General features: G+C 44.3%; 1 protein-coding gene across 2 annotated transcripts in view; it reads left to right on the top strand.

Annotated features, from left to right (window-relative positions):
• The window catches only part of THOC2 (THO complex subunit 2), a 2257836-nt gene that overhangs the window by 1807853 nt on the left and 434267 nt on the right, over positions 1 to 15716 (top strand). For both annotated transcript variants that reach the window (XM_069612670.1, XM_069612671.1), the window contains exon 30: positions 2599 to 2704. In XM_069612670.1, the coding sequence (XP_069468771.1) occupies positions 2599 to 2704 (106 nt within the window). The remainder of the gene's footprint in view (positions 1 to 2598; positions 2705 to 15716) is intronic.

A 15716-nucleotide genomic window follows, 5' to 3' on the forward strand; every position in this document is an offset into this window, starting at 1 on the left:
TTCAGTTAGTTAAATCCAATGCATCGTCTAAGAATTGTAAAACCTTGGTGAGGGCAACTATCATGCCAAGATTTGACTATTGCTATACACTCTTGAGTGGTGCCAGCAAAAATTGAATTAGTAAGCTTCAAATTCTGCAGAATGATGCAATCTGCATCATTAGGAAGGTACCTGAGAGATATGTTATCTCTTTTCCTAGAATAGAACTTCATTGGCTACCCATTGCAGCTAGAATTATATTTATTGTGCACTTGTAAAGCACTTATACATCCAGAAATTGTTTCAAAGTTCCCACATGTCAATTGGGGAGGGAACATGGGAACAAAAAGGCAAATAGAATAAAACCGAGGAAGAGGACAGAGGTGGTCCTACTAGGCCTTGAGAGTATTCGGAGCATGCAAGTGCAGAGACACAGAAGGGAAAGGGAGGTGCGTAAATTCAGGGAGTCAGTTGTGAGCAACAGTTAAGTGCCGGACAGAGATAACTTAGTAAAGAGTGATCACCTGTCATTAAAAGAAGTGCAGGCCTGTGAGACAACACTTTTAAGTGGGTGCCCAAAGACAAGTGCTCGGAGAAGGGGGAGGCCAGGGCCCAAGGGCCCTAGCCACCAATCTCATCGACTGTGGGATTTAGCACCGGAGCGGGGAGGAAGAGGTGAAGAGGAAAGTCTTGAGGAGATCCGGCTCAAGATGGAGAGTAAGGGGGAGGCTGTTCCAGAGGAGGAAGCCAGCCGAGGAAATGGATCGGCCACCAGCTCGCTGCTTAGAGAAGCGATTGACCTGCAGAGAGTTGGAGCGTAAGGATCTGGAGGGAGAGTATTTGGTGAGAGCAAGTTGTAGATAGCGTGGTCCCTGGCCCCAGACATCCTTATGGATGATGCAGAGGGATCAGCATTTCATCCTTGCAGCAACCGGGAGCCAGTGGAGGGATTTTAGGACTGGAGAGATACAGTACCTGAGCTTGAGGCCAAGGATACATCTTGCAGCCCTATTCTGGATAAGCTGGAGGGGGCGGAAAGAGGATGAAGGTAGATTAAGGAAGAGGCTGTTGCAGTAGTCCAGCCTAGAGCGTACCAGAGCTCTAGAGACATTGAGCTTCTGGGGAAAAGTAAGGAAAGGAAGGATGCCTCTGCAGAGGTGCAGTTGAAAGTTGGCCTTCTTGGCAAGGTCCAGGATGTGAGGGAGGAAAGAGAGAGAGGAGTCGAAGATGACTCCAAGGTTTCTGACTTCACATAAAGGAGAAGGGGGGAGCATCCATTGAGGGTGGCCAGAGTGAAGAGAGGAAAGAGGGAGCAGGAGTCCCAATAGGAAGGATCTCAGTATTGTTGACATTGAGGCAGAGGTCATTGGAGGCAAACCAGGACTGGAAGAAGGATAGGCAGTTAGGAATGGTAGAGGAAGTAGGGAGGCGATCAGGGGGAAGATTGAAGAAGAGTTTGGCGTCATCTGCATAACAATGGAAGTGAGGAAAAAAAATAGAAATAAGGTGAGAAAATGGAGCGTAATAGATGTTAAACAGCCAAGGTAAAAGGTTGGAGTCCTGGGGAACGCCAGGTCTAGATGGTGGCGGTAGAGGAGGTAGAGCCCAGGATAACCTGGGAGGGACAGTCGGTGAGGAAGGAGGTCAGCCAATCCAATGCCCGCTCTGAGATACCAAGAGTAATCTGGAGCCATTTTATGAGGATGGAGTGGTTGACTGTATCAAATGCAGAGTACAAGAGTTAGTCAAGAGATGTGAGGATTTCTTCACAGGTGATCAGAAGAGCAGTTTCCAGGAGTGATAGAAATGGGGCGGTAGTTAGCCAGACATGAGGGGTCAGCCGAGGGCTTTTTCAGGAGGGGAGGGGTGCACAAGAGAGTGCTTGAGGGAAGAGGGTAAAGACCCAGTAGCAAGAGAGTGATTGCAGAAATAAGCAAGTGCGGGGCAAGGGAACCCATGTTGTCCTTAATCGTTCTGGAAGAATAGGGCGAGACCTGTTTGGAGGAGGCCTTCATAGAGTGGACAACGCTAGTGAACTCGTCCGATGTGATAGGAGAGAAGGAGGAGAACAGTTGCCCCCTTCGCTCATCTGAGAGGGATTGGTACAACACACCACAGTAAGATCTACACGGTTATGTAAGGGAAGATCTACGTTGTCTATGTAACACCATGTATTTAACTAGCCCCAGAGTCAAACGTGTGATGGGGCATTATCGCTCTTTCCCTGTCCAGCAGGTAACAGCCTAGAACAAACTCAGTTGAACTACGTAAGGAAGAGAACTTGCTCACTTTCTGTAAGTGTCTTAAAACTATCCTGTTCAACTGAAACATTTTCTTGTTCATGTCCTATTATGATGTGTCCATGGTGTTTTTGTGCGCCCTGATGCCTGTGGGCTGCGGCGCGTAAGAAATAAGTAACTCCGTGGGAGGAATATCCATCAGAAAGAACATTACCCAAAGGTAAGTAATGTTGTTCTTTGGTAGCACTGTTTTAAAACTTTCCATGTTCTCAGTTTGTACATAGTACCCTGTATTGCATAGTGTAGTGCGATAATATATGTATACTTAGAATTTATTTTCTGGAAATCATAGTCTCTGGATTGTTTTGTGTTTTAACAGAAAATAAACAAAAGGAAAAAATGCCAAGTGCCATGAAAATTGTTACTAAAGCTGCCAGTGTCACTCCAAAAATAAGCTCCAGCAACGGAAGCAGTACTTTAAACAGGTGACATGTTTTTTATGTTTTGCTCTAAATTGCCAACTTCAAAACAAACACTTAACACATTGGTTTGAAAAAGTAATGCAGATGTGTATGCATCATTGTACCAACTCCTGTAAAAAAATAGTACGACTAGTGAACACCATTACTTAAGTATGGGCTTAAGTCCACTGCCTATGCCTGGGGTGAGGAATGGTATGTAGTAATAGAGCTGTGTGCTGTCACCGGTGTCGTTTTGCAGTGCACGGAGGCGATTTCTGGAGAACTTCCAGACCACCGTCTCTGTGGCCGGGCATTTTCACCAAACAGTCAATTAATGCCTTCCTCTTTAGGGGGTACCCATGCCTATGTTGTGAATCAAAAACCTGTTGTGGATCAAAATATATTTATCCGATTGAGCTGACCTGAGATGGGGAAACCTGCTTCTTACTGCCGCTCCGAATGAGAGCATTGCCTGTCTGGCAGCATTCCACATAGTGCGTTTGTTGCAACAGTAGAATGTAAGGTTAGTGACGTTCACATTGCAATGTTAGAGGCACACGTATGAAATCCAAGGTGGTGAATTAGCTGAAAGCAGGTTCAGTCCAAGCAGCACGGCATCTCTTCATTAAAAACAAACTTGAGTCTGATGGCGTCTGTATCCTTTACCAATTCCAATACACAGATTGATGTACACCCTCATAGGACAGTTTTAGGGATATTGTTTCTTTCTAATGGACTTCTTCCTCCAACAGATTCCTTATCTTTGGTATATATCTCCCACTTCAGATACTGTAAAGTCGCAGGTAGCATATATGGACCCACCATGCCTGTGACCTTTGTCCCTTTCTTCTGTGAACTCTGCTCGCTTTAGGAATACCTGTGTTCTTCAATCTTGTGCTTCCTATTCATTGACATTCGGAATCCAGCAAAGTCCTGCGAGGACTGCGGACGGCTAATGTTTGGACCCGCATTGCATCTGTCTTTACTGTCTCGGTGAAGGATACAACAGGCAGGACTGTGCGCTGTCAATTGATGCACCCGAAGGTGCTTTAAGAACGTAAGGCGAAACTGTTCACATTTCTCGAGAAGAAGAGGTGACAAACTAACCCAATCAAGGTTGCCGGGCATGGACTGGGGCACCAAAGAACAGTCCCCTGTCTGAAATGACAAAAAGAAGCAGCACTTCCAAAGCTCCACATCTCCATGCAGTTCTTCAAGGCACCATTCTTCTTTGTCTTTGAGGAAGAGAAGCCACAACCCAGGGAAGCACGGCAGGCCCCTTTTTATAACCTAATCCCCTCTACGCCAGAGGAATTGGAGGCACCAGAGAGAAGATGCTCGACATCTTTGCCAAGGCGACTTTGGGGCAGGTGACTTCAGCCAAGCACGCATTCCACCACCCTTGGACAATCCAGCAGGCACTCCAAGATTAGACATGAAAAGATTCTGTCCAAAGGCTGCATTGTTCCGTCCTCTGATCTTGGCACCCCCTTACATGGCATCATCGGTGCCAATGATGCCAGCGTTGTGAGGGAATTTGCCCCTTTCCCCAGAAGCGCATAGATGGCCTTTTTGGAGGACATTTATGTGGACGGGAACTGGTGGATTTTGCAACCAACTTGCAGTAGTCGCGCGGCCTGAACCCCTCGCCAGAAGTAGACATGGTCCCATTTACAACCCCAGGGAAACTCCTAGCTGCTTTTCAGCGGTTGATGCCCAAGTGGTTAACATCTTGTGGTTGTCTGCTCCTTCACGCACTAAGGTGCAGTACGAGCTGACTGACATTCTGTATGCTAGTCCAATGAAAGAGACCTTATTCCCATTCAATCAGACAGTAGAGGGACCCGTTCTTGATCTCTGAGCCATACCAGCCGCAGTACTCGCTGTTGACAGAGACCTGACTAAGAAACGCAGGCCTGCCCCTTCTGACCAAGTATTCCTCTCAGTTCATGCTTCGCCGTAGAGTTTAGTGTTACAGACTGCTACGATGAACATAAAGACCACATCCTTTCCGTCATTCTCCCCTGACATTGCTCACCCTTAAGATGATTTTCTTGGTTGCATCATTTCTCTAGACTAGTGAGTGAACGCCAGGTGCTACCTGTTAAACCTTCCTACCAAGTTGAGAGTTAGGCCATCTTTCCTCCTGAAGGTGATCTCAGATTTCCATTGCTCTCAAACGGTCCACCTTCCTGTCTTTTTACCTCTACCTGTTCCAACACAGAGGAGCGATTCCATCAGGTGATCCCAGTACAGTCCCTCAGCTACTACATTTCTCAGACGAGAGATTGAAGGAAAGATGACCAGGTTTTATTGGCTCGTGCCCTTGCTGTGATCAAACGGAGTAATGATGTCTTTTTCCCAACAGTTTTTTCGATGGAATTTTTACTGAAAAAATGCCATCAATAAAACTCATTGAAATATATATGTACTTGGCACCGCGAAGTACTGTTTGCTGCGGGCTGCGAGCGGGCGCTCGATTCTCTGTGTGCTGCTGTTTTGGAGAATTTCGCGTAAACAAGCGGAACTCTGGAAGTACACAGGATGTCTGAGTCCGCAACACCTTGTTGCCTGACCTCGTATTGATTTCATTGCAAAGTGACTTTTCACTTGCGTATGCTTACGTGGCATACTGTTTATCCATTTGATTACCAATATATGGAACGGGACATTTGTTACGTTCTGATATACTGCTCTAAGACACGTGCTCTTTCATACGTTGTGCCCACGTGTCTTATTTTCACCTAATGATCAGAGTCTCGTTGCTTACGCATAGCAACTTGTCTAACTTAGAAGTGTTTACTGTTTTGTCCCGCTCTAGTGGTTAACTTGGATTATAACCACTCCTTTTGCTTTCCGTTTCCCTTCCCAAAGGTGTGTCCTCCAATTGTGATCCCTCCCCATCTGGCTGCACCGCCCCTTCTACAGGAACAAATAGTGGAGCCCTCGCGCACGGGCGCCGAGCACCGCGAAGTACACCGAACTACTGTTTGCTGTGTGCGGCGTGGGCAGCGGGGCGCATTATTATCCACTTAACGCTAGTATTGGGTGCTGTAGGGTGAGCATTATTTGTGCAATAAGGGTAGAATTTCTCTGTTTATAGCGGTTCACTGACACACTTTAATTGACTGCAGAGAGGTGCTATATTCTTGTTTTCCCTTTTACCAAAGTGTGCTGACCTTCTACTTTTTTCCAGTATCCACTATATGGAATCTGTTCTTAGAAACAGGAAAAAAAGGAAGGAGTGTCCTTCAAAAATGCCTACGTCAACAGATTCTCCAAAAAATGTAAATAATAAAAAAAAAGTCCTTCAGCCTCATTGAATGGAAAACCATCTTTCTTATCTATGTCAATCCACTCTGAGGAAACAAAGCCCCTTAATGAGAAAACCTCTATCTCAGAAAGTGAAACAAAATCATTTAGCCCAAAAAAAAATGTTCTTTAAAGAAACATCACGAATGATCAATTTGCTGTTGATGAACATACTCGATGTTCAAAAAATCATTGCTGACATACATGAAAATAAATATCTTCCTATTACAGATATCGCCTTACTTGCTCCAGTGATCATGTCTGACTTAGACAAAAGAGTTAGGTTATCTCTCAGGCCCTCTACTCCGGTCTCTACACAGGGGATGCGAATGGAACATGTCCATTTCCATAAATCAAGTGTCAAAGATTCAAACCCACCCGAGCATTGTTATGGGAAGCAAAGAAGATAATGGTACACCAATGCCTGCGACCAGTTCACCCACTTTGAATTATGTTCATAACATAAACACTCAGTATTCATCTTCTGAACAGAGAAATTTGAACACATCTGTTCCAGTCTTTAATTTCTCCAATTTGCCTGAGTTGCCCTTATCACAAATTCCTGAAGACGACATGCCTCAACAGAAGCTCAATGATCTCCCCATTTTTACAAGAATTCTAAACTTACTCGATCGAGGGCACAAATACTCCCATCTGCTTTTACAAGAGATTAAAAACGACCTTGTGATAAAGTCTACACAATTAGCAAAATTTGGGCACAAATACTCCCATCTGCTTTTACAAGAGATTAAAAGAGATTAAAAACGACCTTGTGATAAAGTCTACACAATTAGCAAAATTTGAAGGATATATCTTGGCTCAAGAAGCTTGTCACATCTACCATTCTGAATGCCATGTAAGAGCAGCTTCATTATTAAAAAAAGATTTCCTTCACCCCAAGGTCGAATCAGAAAAAAAAGAAGTTGGCTCACAAACCATTAACAAGCCATTTCTGTCTCATGGAATTCCTGCTACATTTGCACAAATATTTCAGTTCAACGAGAATCCAGGAGTAGAGGGGTCAATCCTTCCAGATAGTGTAAAAATTGATTACTTAGAAATTTCAAAATTGCAGCATGATAGATTACTGCAAGTTGAAACATTATTGGTTCAAATGAATTCCAAAGACAAAATTTCACAAAAGGCCATATCAGAGGAAGTACTCACAATGAACACAAGTGTGAGTGAAACTGCTCCTGATAGTCCTTCGATCTTGATAAAGCTAATCGAAACGGACAAAAGCAATGAAGCGCAACAGGACGGTTCTAGCGCAAAGGAGAATCATTATTTCTTATCAAGGAGAGCTAAGAAAAATCACCTCAAAGCTCTAAAAAGAAGACACAAAAACAAAGGAATCTCTGCGCATGGAGAGAAAAAAATGAAAAAACTAGCTTCTGAACTAGCGAATGATAATGCAGCACAAATAAGTCCTAGTAAAGTAACAATGCCTGTGGCTCCCTCTGATCAAAATCTAAACTTAAACTTAAATTAAACGAGGAGAGCAAAACTGCACTGCAATTGAGCTCATCAACGACACAGGCAAGTGCTCTAAAGCAGGCGCCTACCATAAATCGAAAACAAAAATTGAACTTGAGATCTACGAGTAGTGAGTTTAATGAGAAAGATGGTAAACACCACCCGGAAGCAGTTTTGTCTGCCCAATGAAAGAAATATCCAATTATCTAACTGCATATTTTACGGATATTTCTAGAAACAAAACTGAAGGGTTAAAAAAAAATGGAAATATCCACGAAGGATGTCCACAAGAGTCATATATTCCGTGCTCGCAAGATGAAAAAGGATAACGTCTGAGACAACCAAGCAAGTTTTGGAAAAAGTAGCGTCTCTTCTGGAATCAATTCCTAAAGAGGGAGAAGGACGTTTAGACATACATCTTGGAGACCTTAATCAATGCACGAAAGATCAGAATCATAACTTGACTGCACCACCATCTTTTATCTGTGGTGAAGAGAACGGACCCTCAGAGATTGGTCTAAAATCAAATACCGAGCAAGGAAAAGACCAGCAACAAGCGTGTGGAAGTGTTTCGGAAGTAAAAAAAGAACTAGATGCCGATGAAAAGCAACCAGAGACAACCTTCAGCACACTCTCCACAAATTTCAGACTATACCTCTAGAAATGAAAAGCATTATTGGTTGGAAAAGTGATAAGATCAATGGCACGGTTTGCATCAATCAATCTTTTCCAATTAACTCACTTTATAAGATTCCATCACTTAGAAACTTGGTGACCAACGATATCGAGTGGATCAGACTACCTAATGAGAATAATAGAATGCTGTCCAGAATGCTATCGCCCATAAGCGCGAAACTGATCTGGGAGCACCAGTCTGATCTTTTGATTCTGGGTCTTGAAATGGTTGGATTCCCCCAATTAAAAACAGGAATGGACTTTTTGGAATTCCAATTACCGACCCATAACGACTGTTCCCTTCCTACTAAAAATCCAAGATAAGGTAGCTTACGTTCAAATACAAAAGCACCTGGAAGAACACCACCTCTTAGGATCTAGACAATCTGGGTTCCGCCCTCAACATGGGACTGAGACTGCTCTCATCGACCTGAAAGCTCAGATTGATACACTTAGGGACAAAGGACAAGTTGCCTTGCTCCTCCTTCTTGACCTCTCTGCAGCTTTCGATCTGGTCAACCACTCTGTCTTATGTTCACACCTCCACACAGCAGCACACTTCTCTCCCGAGGCCATCTCATGGATCACTTCATTCCTTAACGGAAGAACCATGAGGGTATTTTCGCCTACAGCTGCAGCAGACCCTATACCTATCACCTGTGGTGTACCACAGGGCTCCTGCGTCTCCCCTACATTGTACAATATATTCACCAAGCCCCTTTTCGATGATTTGGATCATCTCGGTATCACCTACACTAATTATGCAGATGATACTCAGATCCTCCTTCCGCTTTCTGGAGATTATGGAAAGGATTTGGCCTTGCTGAATAGGGTGTACATCATCATCCAGGCATGGATGGCCACTCATGGACTATGCCTGAATGATGAGAAAACAGAGCTTATCATCTTGGGAACAACGCATAGTCTAGGGAAACTCAGCCCAGCCTACAACTCTTTCATGATAGATGGGAACAACATCAAAGTTGGACAGGAGGTCAAAACACTGGGCTTCTACCTGGATTCTAACCTCTCCTTCAAAAGACAACTGAGCTCACTGGCATCTTCATCTGCATATACATGCAAATTAATCCGCTCAGCTAAACCATTTCTGTCAGACACTAGCTGCCTTACACTCGCTAGAGCCCTCATTCTATCCCGCCTTGACTACTGTAACGCCCTCTACCTGGGAACCTCCAAGGCTACTACCAGCAAGCTACAAACTCTCCAGAATAACGCCCTGAGAGCAGCATTGGGCATCCCCAGAAGAGAGCATATATCAGGTTTCAGCCAACAGAATAACTGGCTCTCTACCAGAGACAAAATTCTCCTAAAAACGGCCTCACTTACCTACAAATCTCTTAACAACGCTGCCCCGATTTACTTGACTAACAGATTCCATAGACAAGCCTCCGCAAGACCCCTCAGAACTGCTTACAAAGATTGCCTCTCTGTCCCAAACTACAAACTTGCCACCATAGGAGGTAACAGTTTCCCGGTAAAGGCAGCCAAACTATGGAACTCTTTGCCCCCCAACCTCAGAGTAGACATGCCCTACCTGAATTTCCGCTCTAAGGTAATTTCATGGCTTAAACTGAAGGACAGCCAAAATAGATAAGTGCTAAAGCCACCCTCTTGCGATCCGCACATTGTGTAACCTTGTGTGCCACCTTTTAATTTGTATATACTGTATATATTGTGTGCTCTCATCTACTGCTCTGTACATTCCCTATGCTATTTGAACTTTGTACACTTTGTAACCAAGCTTTGCATATTCTTGTAAATGCTGCGCCCTGATACCCTTGGGTATAATAGCGCATTATAAATAATAAAACAAACAAACAAACAAACAAACAACCTCTCCCTCCGAAAGTGAGTGTTGACCTCTTCGTCCCACGCAGGGTCAAAATTATCCTAACAAAAATATGAGGGAACAACTTTCTGCCCTCACAAATGCCTTAAATGGGTTAAAAGGGCTGAAACCTCTGATCAAATCAGTAGTTAACACCAGCAATCACACGGCCGAGTCATAAATTCGTGACCTCACCAGTTGATCAAGGGGTTCGTATGTCAGAGTTTGATGGACATTTGAGTTAATCATCTGCTTCTTCATAGAGGCTATAGCAGCATATTTCTTGACAAGAGAAGATCAAGCTATTTCAGTAGTCCTTCTTGGGAGCGATAAGGCCTTTATAAAGTGCTTTGTTGCCGTGCCTGTTGTCCGACTTGCACTCTTATATTTTTTGTTTTCTTCTCAAAGTTTTTCACTTTGGTGGCTGACGTTTTTATTGCTCCTGCAAATATTTTGAAGGCAAGTTTACTAGGCATCTCAGGCTTAGGCTGGGCCTGGAGCAGCACATCCACTGGTCTCCGTAGAGGTCCTATGGGGGCAGCAGTAGGTTCCTGCACAACAACAGTAAGGTGTGATTGTGGACGATAATCAAGGTCTATGGGATCTGTGCCACTTGACTGCAAGGCCGGTGTTTCTTGTTTTACCGTTAAGGGATATGAATTTTCAAGACATGAAGAGGGAGCATTGGAGGGGTTTTCTATACCACTGATTGGCTGACCGTGGAGAGGTAATTGCATAAGCATGTGTGTTTGAAAGGTAATCTTGGTATCTAGAATCTCATATAATTTTGTAATTGACATTAAGTTAGTATTCATGGCAGCAATGGTGTGAGATAAATACGGAGGTGAGTTATCAATTCGGTGTACCGACTGTCCGGACTGAGGATATCTCCTGGGAGTGGGGTTGGCAAATGTAATGAAAAGGGCCTAGGAATTGTGAGTTTCAGTGAGTGAAAAGAATCAGGGATTGGGAGAGTGCAGTGAGAGCACTAGGGGAGTTGTGGGGAGAAGGGGACGAGGCAGGTGAAACTTGGGTCGGTAAAGTGTCTAGTTTGGCATGAAGTTGAGCAAACGGTAAGTGTTGGATCATTGCAAATACAGTGTATGGGCACCCCTGTTAAGAGTTGGATGGTGGGAAGAGCACTTCCATCTTGGGGATTTAGTATTGCAGGCATAGCTTCAGTCACTGGTATGGCTTTGGTGCCTCCTGAAGTTTGTTCGAGCAAGAGCTCTATATAGCCCGCTTTCAGTATGGAGTTCGGGGGCGTGGACAGATTCGTTACGGTCTTAATTGCCGAATGGACAGCAGCAGTAATACTTTGGGGAGTAAGATCTACCACAATTAATGGGGTGATATTGGAACTGTGTTGACTGGAGATGCCGTCAGTTACACAGTAATTCCGGATATCAGCTGTCTATGACTGGGAACAAGAACACATTGTGACAGCTTTGTTCCTGAGCAATGTCACAGTATTGGACATTCTAACCGAAGTAAACCCGGATGGCTCTGGTAACAGTGAGAGCGGCGCCTGGGCCGGCATCAAGGTCTTCAATGTGTACGGACCCAACATAGTTGCCACAGGAGAGGCTGCTGCCTGTCCGATTAAGGACGATGCAGATTAGCCACAGGTGTCAAAGATGCAAAATGAGTTCAGCTAAAAGGTGTCTGATTGTAAAATACAAATGCAAGCAAAACTACCAAATTCAAAGGCTGCTTAACGCTTCTCGCTTACCCGCGAAACAGTGTAACAGCACTTGCCCCCAGCACTTTCTCGAATGTGCATGCACGCGTGCTTTTTAAAACGTTATGGCAAAAGGGGCGTGGCCAAGATGAGTTTCTTAAATATTCCAGTAATAAGAGTATAAATCAACCAAGTTGACTTTACCAGTTTGTCGAAAGTGTCACCAACGTAACAGCACTGGCCCTCAGCAGATGCGCATGTGCTGTTAATAAGGAATGATGGTAGAGGGGGCATGGCCAAGGGGAGTTTAGCAAATATTCCAGTAATAAGAGTATAAATTAACTCAAACATTAATTTAAAAAAGGCAGGATAAGTCCCGAGTAGAAGGAGGAGCTGTTCTGTATAGCTGCCACGTTTCCCAGTTACATGCGTGACACTGCAAGCCAGTCCTGTTTTTCAAAGTATCCCTCTTTCCTTAAGAACAGTAGTTCTTGGGGGAAAAGTATAGAATCTCAAAGGAGAACCCAAAGGGTCCCCAGCAACACCGCACATAGGGTGCTGTGTGCTGCAAAAGTTGCACAGATGTCTTTAAAATGATATGGAGGAAAGCAGACTCCATAGAAAAGGTAAAACACAGAGTACCAAGTTTCAAAAGTCAGAGCAAAAACAGAATGATAGTGGGGTTGAAAGAAAAAGGTGCCGGGGGTCTCACTAGAAGAGGGGATTAAGTATAAAACGTATAAATATCCCCAACAACCAACTCCAAAGTTTGCATCAAGCAGTGTTTTTCAAGACCAGGAAGACAAAAAGGGACTTGGAAGAGCCAATATCATTGATTCACTGTGCCTGCCGTGGCGTTGACAGAATCCCATTTGATTTCCCCTCCAAGCATTCTACAACCATACAAAGAAGAATTTCTGGATTTTTCAACATGTGGCGCTCTATTACTTAGGACGCTTGAGCTCTGACAGTGGTTGCATGAGGCTATGTTCTGCGACACCTTGGCAATCACCAAACCATCCACTGCAACAGAGCATGCCCTGTCCAGAGGATCCCTTGCCGGTGAAGAATAGTCTCTGCAGTCGAAGGCAGCTTTAAAACTAGTTCCTGAGAAGGAAAGGTGTGGTATTCTCTACTTTTTGCCTCCCAAAAGGGACAGAGGTGACTGTTGCAGCCTAGACCTCAATTTTGAAATGTTTTCTGGAGGAGGACTAGTTAAATGTGCCGAGGGTGACCCAAATCCTACATGCCCTGCAACTCCAGGACTGGATGGTGCCTCTAGATCTTCAGTGCGGCCCAATTATTTCCTTGTGCTGATCCATCGACAGCACAGGAAATACCAGAGGTTCGTGATCGGTGAGACTTACTATCAGGTTTGCTGTTTTAACCTCTCCCTTTCAGGATTATCACCAAGCTGATAACGGTAAATGCAGCTCAGTTCAGAAGGGAGCAGTTTCCTGACCTGGATGTCGTTTTTGTCAGAGCTCGCTCCCTGGAGCAGGTGCTATCCCATCTTCATCTCACTTGCCACCACCTTAACCGCATGAGATTCTCCTGAACACAAGATCTCTTTGATGGCCCAGTTTATCGGAGCCGTCTTGGACACTCTCTTTAGAGAACACTATCTTGAATATAGCACAGATGATTAAAGTTGCAGAACTTAGACCTGCTACTAGCTTCTGCTTTTCTTCACCTCTGGTTCTAATATCATCCTGTGTTTTCCTGGTGTCAACGCCCCATCTGTGATTGTGATTGCTGCAAGCTTGACCCAAAGGAGACAATTGTGACGGACATGCTCCCTGAAAGGGTCTAGGCTCTCACAGTGAATGGGTTGTGGTCCTTGGTAGAGTCCTGGTTGGATATCAACCTGTTGCAGCAGCAGGTGATCAGGCTTGCCCTGGAAGCTTTCTTTCCTTCACTCAGGGGAACTAGCGTGCTGTTCCTAACAGGCGACATGTTGGCAACACTCTCTCTCAAGAGACGGTGTGTAGGGGTTACTGTGGAGGGAAGCGATGCAGCTATGTTTCTGTGCTATGGAGTATTGACAAAGATTTCTCTTTTGGTAACTTTCCCTACACAGTCTCTATGGACCCCCATTCTTTTTGCTCCCTTTTTAAACCTGTTCTGACTTTTTGAAGGGAAGTAAAACCGTCAGCTTCACTTCTCCTGCCTTTTGCTGATTGTTATGGGGAAACTGATCAGTCCTTCAGACTATCGGTACTGGAAAACTGTTTCCCTTTTTGAATTCTTGTACTTTTAACATTGCACACAGCACCTTGCAGTGCAATGGGGATACTTTTGTATCACCCAAGCTTTTTATACTTGCGATTTTTGGTTACTTTTATATGGTGACAGCATGTATATTTTTACAATGTTTGCATTATTTTTAGTGTGCGCATTCATGTTTATAGTAGTATGTCCACTACTAATTGTGGCTAGTGCCCTACAATGTCTGCCAGGCGATTTTCACTTGCTTCCTTGTCCATATTGTTGTTTTCCTTCTTCCTGTTTTGCCAGGTCAGGTGATCCCTTGTAACGTCATGCACTTGCACGGGAAAGTGTATGTGTTTGTGTCTCGCACCGCTAGTCTCACTCCTCATCGGTGGTGCCAGAAAGTCTAGGTGTGGATTAAATGTGAAACCAGTAGTTGTCCATGATTGGACAACTACTGGCGGTTATTACAATTGGTGGGCTTGAACTTGCTTACAGTTCAGATTTTGTATAAGACAAGGTCCTCTGCAGCAATTTCTTTAGATAATTGTTGGAGCCAAGAATTTCTCTGAGAAGCATAGCCATCTGAAGTCGACTCATAAAGTGGCCCAGCATCCATTCCTGCGTCCAACCTGGTGAAGCTCTGTGTGACTACCTGATCTCCGAAGACCCTGTGTAGTGCTTACGCCCTTCAACTAGTGGGACCAACTAGTCTCCACACCTTCTCGAGGATCCTGTGCTTCTGAGCCTTCAGAAGTGTCCCTGAACACCCCGGCGGACTGACAAGCCCTTTCTCGAGGGCTATCTCGTCAGAAGCATCACCGTTCTGCGGTCAAGCCCAGAACTTTGCTAATTGGTAATTCGTGCCACAAGCCCCCTTCTCCTTGAATTTCAGTGTCCCAGATTTAGGGGTTCCTGTCATGGAGCTGTTTCTGTGACTGACTGGAAGGATGCCTGTTGCCTTTTGCAGAGACTGTTGCGGTCTCCAGCCTATAAAGTGTCCTGAGATGGTCTGGCTCTGTTTTTCTTGCATTTCATCATAACCAGAGGTTGAATCTTGCATGTCATCTTGGATAATTGGGGTCAGAAGGCGAAGTAAACGCAGTGCATCTGTGTCCCTCCCCAACCTCCATAGGATAACATTGGGAACAAGTTCCTTTGTCTACTACTTTGAATTCAACTCCTCTTTTGGTCGTCGAACCTGGGTAGAATAACCTGAAATCTAAGATCACATTTACTTACGTTAGTACAATTTTTGAAGAACTTCTTTTAACAATCTCTACCACAGGTAAATCACAAACCTCCCAGCAGAGACACTATTTGGGGGAGAAACATTCTGGCTCCTGTGACTCTTGGGCACAAGGCCCCATTCTTCTTGGGAGTTTGGACTGCTGAAATTGGGAATTGTGACCTGGTTCCATCATTTATTGCATTTCATCTACTTATCTGCTTGCTGAATAAGTTACTTTTAATACACATTTTTGAACTGTGGTTATTGTATATATTTGTATCGAGTATTGTGCGATAATACTACCTGTTAGATTCATTTTCCAATGTGTTGAAAAGGCCTATAATACATAAATAAGTTTTATACTTGCTGTCTAACCTGAATTGTTGTGTGCTCTACTGTGTGGACTTATCGAGGGCTCCTCATCCCATTCACACATTCCTGAGACTAAACCTTGACTGCTCTCCATTGCTACCTTAAGTGGTTTTCTTGGCTAACCCATAAGAGTTTGCTGTTCACTGTAACTAGGGTGGTCTCCTAAAATCTGCCCACCAGGCCAGATTCTAGAAATCCATCTTAACATGGAGAACTACATTTTCCTGCC

The sequence above is a fragment of the Ambystoma mexicanum genome, chromosome 5p (genome assembly GCF_040938575.1).
Source record: "Ambystoma mexicanum isolate Mex_15411 chromosome 5p, UKY_AmexF1_1, whole genome shotgun sequence".
Lineage (NCBI taxonomy): Eukaryota > Metazoa > Chordata > Amphibia > Caudata > Ambystomatidae > Ambystoma > Ambystoma mexicanum.